Raw genomic sequence first — 13,595 nt, 5'->3', positions numbered from 1 at the left:
AAAATGAAGGAATGAATGAACAACACCTAACAACTTTATCAGAAAACTGCACATTAATGTTGTTTGTTTACCACAGTTGAAATTTTAAAAAAAAATTAGCATGTAAACAACTTAATAGACATGCAGATTAGATTTTTTTTTTTTTATTCAACTTCTGAATTGAGAATTTAAACCAACTACTGACTTGATACTACGGCAGCAGCAGCTATTACTCTACCTCAGGAACAAGTCTAAGGAACTTCTGAAGCCATCAGAAGACTGGAGATCCGCCTACAAAGGGAGTCACCAGCAGTGTCTTATTCCATGTGGTCATAAACTGTATCCCCTGATATCTCACCGTTTCTGGTGGAATTTTCTCTTAGCTCACAAACTGACAGCCCTCATAAAGGCCTAGCACCACCTCTGACATGTGTTCAGTTGTAAACCTTCAGATTTACTGTGTGACTGGTTTAGGGGACTGGTTGTAATTTGTTTGGATGAGGTGAGTGTGTTTCTTTCTCATGCTCCATGGGGCTCAAGGTGGGTTATTATTCTGTAATAGGCAATCAGCACCAAGCACCTGAAAAGATTAAGCCTCTTTATGTTTTCTATTGATTCTAAGGCAGCCTGGTTAATAGAAGAAAGACACTACCACACAAGGCTGAAGGGTGTGTGTGTGTGTGTGTGTCAGTGGACACAGCATGATGATGTTAGAAGAAAATAACACTATTAACCATTGCTCCTGGAACATTTCTTTTTTTTTTCAAAGATCATGAACCATATTGATAATCTGAGTTGGGATGCATTTTCACTCAGGCTATTCTCTTCATGTGGAGTGGAGTTGACTATTGATCTTCAACCACCACAGTGTTGTTTTGATTGTTGTTATCAAAAAGTGAACAATAGAGGCAGCCAGCAGAGCCTGAAGATTTTTTGATGGTGGGTTGAAAAATACAAACAAGCAATTATTTATGAGAGCGAGGTTACCAATTCCCCATAAATGCAGTGTTTGTGTGTATTTGTGTTAATGTTCTCCATTAAGTTTTAAAGGGCTTCACAAGAGAGAGATTCAGAATTATGATTGATGGTAATTTCAAATCAGTACTATGATTTGCTTTTTTTTTTAAGTGTTTCTAAGTGTCTTTGCTAAGTCAGGTAACTACATGTGTGTGTATATATATATATATATATATATATATATATATATATATATATATATATATATATATATATGTGTGTGTGTGTGTGTGTAGCAACATGCTTATTAAGGAATCTTCCTTTGCTTGTTTTTTTTTTCTTTTTTTGTTAATTTTAGAAATAGTTTGCCTTACATCAACATTTATTAACAATGAACCATTTTTCAAATCCGTCTTTTTCTTTTTCATTATTTTCCATCTATGCACCATATTTCACATGTAATGAAACTCAAGAGTCAGCATTTCACGATACACAGAGGAGCATGGCCGCTGAAATCCAGTGCGTGGAAACCACTTGTCTGTCATACACTCAAGATTGTATTCTGTCGTTCAGCAGGATTGTTTTCATACAAACGATGGCAAAGCCACAAGTATATCTTCACAACTTCATCATAACCAATGTGATGGACTATGGCAGACATGTTTTTTTGTGTCCTCACCACTGTGCTGCTTCACAAAATGAATAAAGACAGGGTGACATTTATTTTTTTCATGTGTTTTGTCAAATGTACATTTTCTACCAAGCTGACCTGCAACAACTCCACTCAAAGAAACAGGCTGTTGTAGCTAATATTGTCCTTTGTGCACTGTGTACCAGCCTGCGGCCCTTGTCATTGTGGCCTTGCACATGGACTTTAACTGTGTGTTTTACCTCCAGGCAAAACTGCTGATGTTTGTGACTCTCTTTCCTCATAGCAGTGGGCTGCAGAAGGGGAGCTAAGCTGAGGAGCGGCCTCGCCGCATGAGACGCCTCCTTGCATTGTGGTCCGCTTGCCTCACTAACTGTGGTTTTGTTTTGTTTTATGTTGGAATCTTATTTGTTTCATTATGCATTGTTTTCTTCTACCAACAGATTGTGAAAGCATGCATTTATGGTCTCAGCACTGACAATGAAACTTGAGCTACAACACGTGCTGTTTAGTGGTGTATGCTCCCCTCTTGTGGATGTTTGAAGCACTGCAGCCTTTATTGCTCTTCCTGTCCAGCATTTCTCATTACATCTGAGTTTAACTTTGATATAATTGCTTCCATGAGCAAGCAAAGAAAATTATCAATAAATGATATCTTGGGACAGCCACACTTTGAAATTTTGACTTTTTATAACAGGAAAAGCACTGGAATAACTTGAAACATTAACTATCACCCAACTATTCACCTTAAAGTGCTAATCAATGAGTCATTAGTGAGGCTATAAAGAAAAATAACTGGTTTTTTGTTTTTTTTTGGCATTCGACCACTTCAAAGAGATGTAGTTGTTAGAAATGTTAGATATATCAATGTTGAATAAATGCTAAATTTAAATAAAAATGCTGCATGACAACCTGTTTAAAATGATCATCACAGTTTTTTAAGCCCAGAGGGATTTTTAATTGTATCTGATAATAGTAACTAGAGCTTTATTATGCAAAAAATTTTGAAGAATAAACTAATTTAGATATTAGCACACAATCCATATTTATACAAATATGTTCAAGTTTTGTTAAAAAGAGAAATGATGGGGCCATTGCCTAAAGGGTAGGCTACTCAGGTCTTCGCAAGCCGCAGTCCTGCAGGTTCCCTGCTCTAACACTTCTGTTCAAGTGCAAGGGATCCGTCAGCTTATAAAGTTCTGGTCAGTGGCTCATTAATTCGAATCATGCTGAAAAAGAGAAAAGTAGGCAGTATGGAACCTTGGTGGGGTTTAGTCTGCATGACCTAGGTTTAAGTTGGCTGGGTTAACCCCTAACAACTGCTTTTGTTACTAGTATGGGTTAAATGCAGACAAGGCTCAGTCAGGACAATGTAAAACTCGCAGATCTGTGGCTTTCTCTATATAAAACTACTACTGGAGTTGCCTACCAATGGCATATGATGTGCCAGAAATATAATAAGCTAATTATGCTTTGAACACAGTTGTGTTGTTGGTGTAATGAAATTTAGCCTTTCCAGAAACATTAAGAGTAATTGATAACCACTGACGGGATGAGTTATTCTAAAATAACATCTGGTGCATCTGGGTTTGTTTTCGGCCTTGCGGTGAGAAAGATTAAATGTGACTGACACTTCGGCTCCGGCCACCTCCAGGATTGATAATCAACAGGACAACAGGCCTCTTAACACTGGAGACTATGGCAGTAAACTAACAGTATCTAAATATTACAGGTCCAGTGCTTCAGTTATAGTTGTAGTTGACTCTACTAATGCTGATGCATCAATATGCAGAGCCCATAATGGATAAACCTGCAAAAACTACTTCAAGTAATATTCTTCATCTTCAGCTTTGGACTCACAAAAAAGTCAAACCAACCTGTTTAGAGCAGGGACATTATTTTCTAAAAACCTAATGGTGGAATTGATGAGGTTACAATGAACGGTTAAAAACAAAAAAAAAACAAAAAAAAAAAAACTTGTCTGAAAACATTCACTTCATCCAAATCACAACATTATGTTATGAATTAAAGGGCAGATTTCTTTTCATGCAGTAGGCAACTGCAAGAAAAATTGTGCATTATAACAGGAATCAAAGCTTCCATTTACTGCTTCAGTCATAATTTAATTTCCACTGCACTCCTGTGAATTCCTCAGTGAAAATGCAGCATTAATACAAATATTAGCTAGAAAAGCACCCAGATAGCACAGACCACCACTAAGCAGCTCATTTCCACCCATATTATGAAGAATACCTTTTTTTTTTTTTAATTCCTTTGTTCACAGTTCTTTTCAATCCCTCCCAAAACAATCTAAGTTAGACTAGGACGCATTCTCAGAAAAAAATAAATCTAAAAAATCTGCTCAGTAATTTTTGTATAGAGTTGTTAATAAACAGCCAGATAGGCTAATCTTTGGCAAAAACTTAGTAAAAACTTGAACTTAAATCAAGACACTTACATAAAACCAGAACAGCCACTAAATAAACATAGCCAAGTTAAAAGACCCAGAAATACAGTATGTGATACTAGGGATGCACCAATATGAACATTTTGACTAATACTGACGTTGTAGTTATGGTTCATAATTGATATGTACCAATAGCAATATATTTTTTCATCATAAAGTTTTCGATGATCAAATTCTGTGCAAAAATAAAATTTAAATTCCTTCCATTGTTTGTGAACTTCTGAATGGTGTTTCTTCAGATGACATATCAGATTGGTGGTGTTAAATGATTTGACGTGGCACACATGGCATTAATTTGATTTTGCAAGCATTGCATACTGCTTTTAGAGTATCGATTGGCGCTGTGAAAAATGACCACTGACTACTGATATTGCTTCTCCACTTCAGTTAAACTCACCACAATGCTGTGTTGCATCACTGTCACATGCCCAAATACTGCCCTCCTCCACCTCTTGACAGACATACATAAATAACCAAAAATAAATATTAGTTATTGATATCAGCCTAGTTTTCCCTATTGGATTGATACTGATATATTAAAAAAAGACTAACATCTGCCAATACCAATATTAAGGCAAATATATTGTGAATCCCTGATACCAAGAGGTTTTAAACCGTTCCAATGTGTTGTCTGCAACAGGGTTGGTTTTTTTTTTTGTTTGTTTTTTTTGTTTTTTTATTAGATTGAAGTTATTCTAAGGCAGTTCTGCAGGGCCCCCTTTTCATCAACTTCAATAATGTCAAGCCCCCCCTCCCGTCACATGAACCAAAGAAACATACTGAGAAATGCCTCTTTAGTTTTAGTGGCTGTATTGTAAGTAACTATAATTAAAACCGTGTCAGGATTATTATCCATTCTTCTGCTTTAGTGTGAAACATTTTAAACCGGGAATCTCTGCAAACTACTTTAGGTGAGTGGAGTTTTAAGTGAGTGGAGTTTTCTATGAGACAATGCTTCTTTAGTAAAACAACTTTTCTATATCTGATAGTTGGATAGTTTATTTCTAACATAAGCTGCAGGCTTTTCTTTGTGTTCAGGATGAAAAGTCCCCAAGTGGTGTTGTAAATTGTTTGGCTTCATACTTCATTACATTAGATGATAATATTTTGGTACATGCAAAAGTCTGTGGTCTCATTATTACCCAGCATTGATTATTACTGTTAGTGGTCAAACAGGGACAGATTTGCTCCATCATAGTTAGTTCTCTTTTTTTAAAATTACTATTATTACTTGAAGTCTCTCTTGAACATTTATCATCATTTTCCTATGAGTACTTTTACAAATTCATCCAATGTAAAAACTCTGAAGTTTTATTTAGCCTTGTCACTTTAGTGTTTGCAGGTGCCGTCCCACTCAGTGGCATGAGCCACACCTGGGCCCAGTGTGCGCTGCCACAGTTAAAGAGCTCCACAAGCCTGAGCTCAAGGTGTCCCAGGCTTAGGCTGAGACAGGCGTGGGACTTTGTTTTGCTTTGTTGGTCTTGTTTTGGTAAAGTGTCTATTTTTCCTGTGTTTCTTTAATAAAGTTTACTTTTGTAACAACCACTGTGATGTTGTGCCTGCCTCCCTTCTTGGTTGCAGCCTTTGAGCCGGGTTGTCACATTCTGGATTAGAACTTGAACACTTATACTGGACAAAAGCCCATTATGAGAGTTGTGGAAAGCGACTTAATTGGAAAACCAATTTAAAACATCTGGGATGGACTGACAGCCTGTCCAGGCTGTACCCTGCCTCGGATTGCTATAGGCTCCAGCTTCTCCACGACTCCCAATTGAACAACACAATTAAGAAAATAAATGAATGAATGAATTTAAAAAACTAACATATCATAGACAAAGATAATTGTTCTTCGGTCCCTTTTAGAACAAGTAATTCACGCTGTGTAGAAATACTAAATTAGCTCAGCAACTACAGAGAGCTAAGATGTAATGGATTCTTATGTGGTTGGAATCAAATATCACCAGATAACTGGTTTAAATACTAACGGTGATTAATTATGTGTGTACTGATGGTTTTTTAGAGTGAAACAAACCTTAAGCAACACATTTGTTCAAAGAATGTCACATGGAAGAAAACGCTTGAGGTGGAGCACCATTATATTACAGAACCAAATTGTGGATATGTAGTTTTGGACTGCAAGTGATTTTTAAACTGTGTATGGAGAAATTATGAAATGTAAATGAACAAACAAAGCAATGACACTTTTTCATGTCAGGAGGGTCTTCAAAAGCCCAAAAAATAAAAAAGGGTCCAATTTGAAATCAAGCTTTTATATTTGGTCATCAGTTTTTCTTTTTCCGTCATTGGAAATCGGCAAAAACAAAGCGGAACGGAAGAATTGCTTTGGTGCATTGGGAAGCTTATAGGGACGTACCTATTCAGGAAGTAGATCACGTTCAGCGCGTTTTGTGTACGTGCTTATTTAGCTGCTGTCGGCAGTTACACAGAAATAAAAGGTTGGTGATTGACCTTTGTCATTTTTTTTTAGCAGAGCATTTTTAATGGTTCTAACAATAAAGCCACCACTCAAAATATTTTACGCAGCTCTTTGAAAGTGCTGCTAATTAGCTTAGCCGTTCACATCATTGTGAAAGCTAACGCTTACAATTACTGCTACCACTTCGGACTTGCGGCATCAACATGACGTCTATTAATGAATTATGAAGGCATTTACCCTAATGTTCATAACCTCACATACCACAACTCTGACTTTACAAATTTCTTAACTTTTTAAATGCGACCGGCCAACTTTTCAATCACTATACACTGTATCCTTGCTGATATTTGTTAGTTTGATGATGCCCGCATATCGATAAATAACTTTGATTGTTTTATTGTCTTTACAGTTAATGTAGGAGTTTGAGATGGCCACCACGGAGAAAGAAACCCCCTCTAAAAAGGCTGCAGCGCCTTCGGTATCTCAGATAAATGCAGAATATGTGACACAGGTAACCTTGGAGCATTTCTTATTTGGTCCCGTACTTTATGGTTGAAATGATTTTTCTAAAACAGGTGGCTAAGCAAAATGGAAAAATGTACATTTCACATAAAAAATAAGTTTTGAGTTAACTAAACTTGGCAATACCTTGCCTGTACATAGTTCTATATTTGTTATAGAATTAGAAAAGATAAAGAACTTCGGTCCAGAAAAGACTAAAGTCAGTGTCTAGATTTACTTTTAGATTTTACATCCACAAACCAACCTGAAATAATTTTTCCTTTGTACTTTTATAAATTAAATTTAATATTATATTTTGATTATAATTTGTGCGTTCATTTTTCCATGCTAAGTGATGCTTTTTCATCTTTTCTTTTCCAGTTGGCTAATAAATATTGGGCTCCACATGCAAAGAATAAACTACCCTTTGACCCTAAGGTGAGTAATACATGGCTGCATGTCAGACATGTTGCTGTGTATAGATGGGATAGAGGTCATATACCAGTTCATACAGCGCAGCTCAATAAGTCAAAATAGTTCTGACCTGTAGTGGACGTGAGACTACTGCGGGTGTCCCAGGCAGTTGTGTCTGAACAACTGATCTTTTGCATCCTGTGGGTTTGCTGTTTTAGAGACTGTTGATTTGTGTTATTTCTATCCATGCTTGATTGGATTGGGGTATCTGCGGACGATAAGAGCCAAATCAATTCTTTTGGCTGACTGTTGTGTTACTTTCAGCTTTTTGCTGAACAGTTTTTGAGTTGGTGGATTGTGATGTTCTGCTTGTTAGGCTACTGCTGTCATGGAATGTGCTTAAAGTGTTTATTTGAGAGTTTCTTTAAGTAGTAATTATTGAACTTTACCTGACAAAGATATATGATTTTTCTTTTATCTGTTCCCCCCCCCCCTTTTTTTTTTTTTTTAAACTTTTAATGTCTTTACCTCAGTCCATTAATTATTTTAATATGTCTGTATTTAGGTCATGGAGGATGTCTATGAAAAAGAGATCATCATGTCTAAGTAAGTGACCATGTAGCACTTTTTAACTCAGCTTCCTTTATATTTTATACTGGATCATCTTTAGCTTGTTTTCCTCTTTTGTGTATAATTACAGATTTGCCATCAGAAAAATTATGCTGCTAGAATTCAGGTTAGATATTTCTCTTCCATTTATATTTTGAACACAAATGAAATAAAAATAAGATAAAATTAAGTCATAGAACATGTTGATTTATTATTTTCTTCTCTTTTAGTCAGTACCTTGAAAACTACCTTTGGGTGAACTATACCCCAGAGGTGTCCAGCAAAGCCTATATCATGTCCATTTGTTGCATCGTGAATGAAAAGTTCAGAGAGAACGTTCCAGCTTGGGAGGTAAAAAAGAAAAAAAAAACAGTTATAAATGTTTACACAAATTGTCATCCCTGGGCAATTTCACTGTGTATAAAACATTACACAGAAATATTATTAATACAACATTAAAGTCTTTACAGTTGTCATTTAGTACAATGTTGTAACACAGCATTGCCTTTGCTTTTGTTTGGTATTCATCAGGTGTTTAAAAAGGAACCCAGCCATTTTCCATTCTTCTTCAAGTGTGTGATGGAAGCTGTGTTGACAGGTGAGGAGACTGGCCTCACTCTGAAGGAACAAACTGTGCTCCTGGTCTTCCTGGACCACTGCTTCAACAGCCTGGTGGGTACTCCTTGCAGTAGCATCCAATGTCCTGTGTAACCTGTGAGGAAAGTGAGTCTGATTCTGCTTGGATAGATGAGCATGTATTTATTCCATATCTTGATTGGTAGCAGTGGCACGTTTGTATTTTTTACTGCAGTATTAATATATTTTAAAGTAACCAGAGTTAAATGTTCTAAAACGTTGCCATTGTTTTTTTCAGCCACTAGATGGCAGTAGTGTACAGGGTGGTGGAACTAAGGCCAGCTCCTCTGCGCTGTGTACAGCTGCACCAGACCACAGGGAAACACTGCAGATGTCTCACTTTAAAATCTGCTGGGATAGTCTGCTGCTCTTTGATTGTTATCCCATACAGGCCTGTAAATATTTTAGTTGCAGACTTTTATGAGGGTCTGCGGTGCAATAAAAAATCTGTCATGCTTGGCGCATTTTGACAATTCCCTCTCCTATTTTCTCTTTTTGTTCCTCATGCACCTTCCACCCAGGAGGTGGATTTAATCAGAGAACAGGTGCAGCAGCTCATATCTCTGCCAATGTGGATGTGCCTCTTACCAGTAAGTTGTCAACTTATTATCTTCATTAGGTTTCTCTGGGCATCCTAAGCAATGCTACTGTTTAATTTCATCATTAGGGCTTGTCTCCTTGGTATGACACTGATATAACACCCTCAGTTATTGTGACTCCTGACTGTTTTTTATTTATTTATTTATTTTTTTAATTATTTATTTATTTTATCTTGTTTGCAGTCCAGGCTTCAACATGAGCTGAAGAAAGTCCCAAAGCTGCAGAAGTTCTGGAATCTAATCAGGAAGAAATTTGATAAGCTGGATGCTGACTCAGCTGAACAGTAATATTATTTTCTTTGCTGGCGTGTTCAGAAGATCTGCACAGTTGAAAGAATTATACTTTGTATTGCATGCGTTTGAAGATTTTGTCCTTTGTGCTTTCTTCGTGTCTTCTATAGGGCAACAAGAGAGAGGACCTTTCTCTCAGCTCTTATTAAAAAGTTTCTTGGAGTCCTCATGTCAATTCCACCATCAGGTAATAATGTAAAATTTTAGTATTTCCCTTGGGAAATGGTGCTGGAATTATTTCAGCAATTATTTTTACATTAGGGAAAATTTAAATCCCTCGTGTTGATCATTATCTTCAAATAATAATAATCCTGGGACTTTGGTCCCAAATGAGGTTTTTTACATTCATGCTCTCCAGCTTCCCCAGCAGGATTATTCTATTAAGCCTTTCCCTGGAACTTTTACGGTGTCCAGCAACAGATTTAGCCCAAAATTAAATGTAATATCAAATCTCAGTTGCACTGTTCTCTACTTTCTTTCTGAGTCGTGCAGCTGCCGAAGGAACATGCCGTCCAGCTGCCACACAGCCACAGGCCCTGACCATTATGTTGTAATGCAGGCCGACACACAGGCCCCCCCACCTGAATGCTAAAAACAGAATGGGTTTAGATAGAATGCAAACCTGACAGACGAGATTACTATCTAAAACCCAGCAGGATCCACATCACTCTGATGCTTGCTGCATGCCTCAACTTTCAGCACATAAACACGTAAACACATGCACACATACACAAACATGCTTAATAAGGGGCGAGGTCCCAGTGTGCTGCTGTGCTGGCCAGAGTTTCTCATAGTGAGGCTCATCCACTCAGCATGGCTTCTTGGTGTTGTCCACATGCGTTTATTAGCCTCACATCCTTGATGGAAACTACACATCCTCTGCAGCATCCACCTTTCCCTCTCATCTTTGGTTGAGAATTTTCACACGCTTGCGTCGTCATTGACAACACAGTTTGTCTGATCGACATGGTATCCACCATAATATGTTATTTTCCACAGGGCCGGTATCCATGGACAAAGTACATTACTGCGAGAGATTCATTGAGCTCATGATTGATTTGGAGGTAAGGCACATGCGCCTGTGCTGTAGCCTCAACCAGTAAATCTTTCACCACTTAAAACTTCTGTCCTGTGATTGGTTTCGTTTTAATTGAAATTTTCTTTAAAACATTCCACACTCATTTGCTGTCTATATAGTATAGGTCTAAGGAAGTGGTCTAGACAGAGGTTTCTGCATTAGTTTTTGTCTTTCGTGTTTGTAGCTGACTCCGGTCAACACATGGTGGAACGTTGAGCCCCCAGCTTCACTTTGATGATCTTCTGTCATCTTTTTTCTAAGGAGCTGTATTGTTTGAACAGCCTTGGATTTGACTATTGGTGTGGTTCTTTTCAGAAATATAATCTGCAATATCTGTTAGACTTGATGGTTAAGTCCCATAATCTTCAGCTCTTCGTGTTCCTGCTGTGTGATGTGCTGCTGGAAATGTGACATGATCTCGTATTTCTTTTAATTTATGGTGACCCCAGCGTTATATTATCACACTTGGTTGATTAAAGTTCAAACAAAAGCTTATGAGCATTATATGCATTTAAATGCACCAATGACATGGAGTGACAATGTGCTGTCACATGAAATTGTTATTCCTGCTGCTTGAGCAGATCGTCTGTTAGTGGCGAGGGAGCAGGCTGTCTGTCGACTGGCTGGCCTTGCGTTTCCTGACTATGGCTAGTGGCTGGCCAGCTGACTCTCAGGAGACTCCTCCTCTCCCTCAGCACTATCCTTTTACAAACCCTCAGTTGCCTAAAATCTCTGACGACCTGAAAATGAATGCAGGGAAAAAGATCCCTGTTATTCTGGGTTTTAAGGTTGCGTTGAGATTAAATATGGTTGTTAGATATCAACGCATCTGTTCCTGCAATGTTTGGGTGCTACTTATAGAATAATAGTTTTAAAAGAATTGTTTAATAGAGACTTGTTTTGTTGTGTTTTTTGCATTTCAGGATTCCATTTCATAGTTTAATTTTACAATGTTTTCTTTTCTGGGCATTTCTCTTCCAGTAGTTGGCCTTTCACTCAGGCTGCATATCATGTTGTTCAAGGTTTCTTTGTTGTATTTCCCATCAAAGCAGCTCTGTTATCTCATTTTGACACTTCCCTCTATTCTTGCAGCCACATGAAAGTAAATAATGACAGTAGAAGTTGCTGAGCCAGTTTTTGCTTCCTTGCTGCCTTTGCATCGTACCGTCAGCACGCCTTCTTTTTGTCTCACAATCACGCATGTCTGAACAACCAGGAGACACGAAAAAACATTTAAAAAATGTGGTGTGCTGATTATTATGATGTTGGAGAATGTGGTGGTTTTTGAATCAGCTGATTTCTCCTTTTTTTTTCTCAGTTCATACAATACTTGTTATGGAAATAACTCTCCTTTGAGTTATTTTGGTCCTGTCCTCATGAAATAGTTTCCTACTCTCTGTTTTTTCCTCATGAAATTCCCCTTACAATTGTTGGTGCAACTTTTCAGTCAATTAAGTTACAGCATGTAGTTAAAGGGTGTAAACATGATGTCCTGTGTGTGCAGGCTCTGCTGCCCACCAGGCGCTGGTTCAATACAGTGATGGATGATGCTCATCTGGTGGTCAACTGCCACCTCTCTGGTCTCACAAAAAGAGAGAAGGAAGGACATCTTTTCTGCCAGGTATAACACCTACATGTGGGATTTCAAAGAAGATATTCAGGCATGCTGTAGACATTTTTGTGAGGAGAAGCAACCTGTGGTCTTGTCTTATCTCTGCAGCTTCTTGACATGCTGAAGTTCTATGCTGGCTTTGAGATCAATGACCAGACAGGAAATGCCCTGACTGAGAAGGAGATGACCACTTTGCACTATGACAGAATCACATCACTGCAGGTAAATATGGTATAAAAAAGACAGACATGAGTGATGTGTGTGTCTAACCCCCCTTCTGCTCTGTGTTAGTAGTATCTTTACTTTTTGAAGTGAGAGAACATGGGTTGTGGGAGAAAACAACATGATAGTGAAATACTTTGACTATAGAATAAAATAATTTATTTGTAAATCTGAAAACATGCATATTGTATAGATTTTGATGTTGATGTTAGGATTTATTCTTGATTTGTGCTCTATAATATTGTTCTCCTACTTTTCTGTCTTGCAGAGGGCAGCCTTCGCTCATTTCCCAGAGTTGCACGACTTTGCTTTGTGTAATGTTGCAGCAGTGGACACTCGAGAATCCTTGACCAAACAGTTTGGGAATCTCAGGTAAATACCAGCAACACTATAAGCTTGTTACACAACTAGGATTCTGTTTGCTTTTGCAAAGATGAAAGGAGTGTGAAAGACTAGTTGATTACTACAAACCCTGTTAGCAGTAGACGGCTGTTTTAATAAACAAGACTGATTCTAAATATGCAAATTTACTGTAAGTGGTCTTTGTTACATTTGTTGTTGAAATATTTACACATCCTATGCTAAGGTTCTCCCAATCACTTTAAACACAGGCTGCATCTGAAAAACAAGCACATAAGCATAGATATCATGTTGTAATATAGTGGTGCTGCCATTGCTGCCTGACTTCCCTGCTAAAAGGCAGCTAGTGAACCCTTGAACAGGCAGCTGGTACCAGCCAGAAAGGCACGCCTCATTAATTTAATCGATTTGCAGTGGCTTGAGAATAAACTCTTTGAACAGCTGTGTTTGTCAGATCATATTAGCTTGCCAAAGAGCCAAAAACCACCCTCACTCTGATGAACTGGCCTGTGTTGTGTGTGTGTGTGTGTGTGTGTGTGTGTGTGTGTGTGTGTTGTACTTATGTGAATGAGAGTAAAAAGCCCTGATTCATGGTCCGTGATGATATTGCAAAATTATTAAGAAACCTTTGCAAGGTCTTTAAATCCTGCTTGAGGTCTTTGTTTTGGTTCCTGTGAGGTGTTTTAACATCACTTTTCTCTTTACTTTCCATGCTTCCCCTTTTTTATTTATTTATTTATTTTTTACTGTTGTAGTGGATTATGAATGTTTAAACCCCTTCAGG

At 37.8% G+C, this 13,595-nt stretch overlaps 1 protein-coding gene across 3 annotated transcripts in view; it reads left to right on the top strand.

Moving 5' to 3' along the window:
• Nucleotides 1-13,595, top strand: part of aqr (aquarius intron-binding spliceosomal factor) — a 54,993-nt gene that overhangs the window by 4,439 nt on the left and 36,959 nt on the right. For 2 of the 3 annotated variants that reach the window (XM_079262262.1, XM_079262260.1), the window contains exons 1-14: nucleotides 6,425-6,508; nucleotides 6,899-7,000; nucleotides 7,372-7,428; nucleotides 7,970-8,010; nucleotides 8,105-8,140; nucleotides 8,244-8,364; nucleotides 8,545-8,685; nucleotides 9,171-9,239; nucleotides 9,432-9,532; nucleotides 9,650-9,726; nucleotides 10,539-10,603; nucleotides 12,122-12,238; nucleotides 12,338-12,451; nucleotides 12,720-12,823. In XM_079262262.1, coding sequence (XP_079118388.1) covers nucleotides 6,917-7,000; nucleotides 7,372-7,428; nucleotides 7,970-8,010; nucleotides 8,105-8,140; nucleotides 8,244-8,364; nucleotides 8,545-8,685; nucleotides 9,171-9,239; nucleotides 9,432-9,532; nucleotides 9,650-9,726; nucleotides 10,539-10,603; nucleotides 12,122-12,238; nucleotides 12,338-12,451; nucleotides 12,720-12,823 — 1,127 coding nt within the window. In that variant the 5' untranslated portion in view covers nucleotides 6,425-6,508; nucleotides 6,899-6,916. Of the gene's footprint in view, nucleotides 1-6,424; nucleotides 6,509-6,898; nucleotides 7,001-7,371; nucleotides 7,429-7,969; nucleotides 8,011-8,104; nucleotides 8,141-8,243; nucleotides 8,365-8,544; nucleotides 8,686-9,170; nucleotides 9,240-9,431; nucleotides 9,533-9,649; nucleotides 9,727-10,538; nucleotides 10,604-12,121; nucleotides 12,239-12,337; nucleotides 12,452-12,719; nucleotides 12,824-13,595 lie in introns of those variants that run through there. The other variant, XM_079262261.1, reaches the window with a different exon arrangement.

The sequence above is a fragment of the Telmatherina bonti genome (assembly GCF_933228915.1).
Source record: "Telmatherina bonti genome assembly, chromosome: 22".
NCBI lineage: Eukaryota > Metazoa > Chordata > Actinopteri > Atheriniformes > Telmatherinidae > Telmatherina > Telmatherina bonti.
The sequence above is the reverse complement of the archived record's forward strand: the minus strand, read 5'-3'. Positions and strand labels throughout refer to the sequence as shown.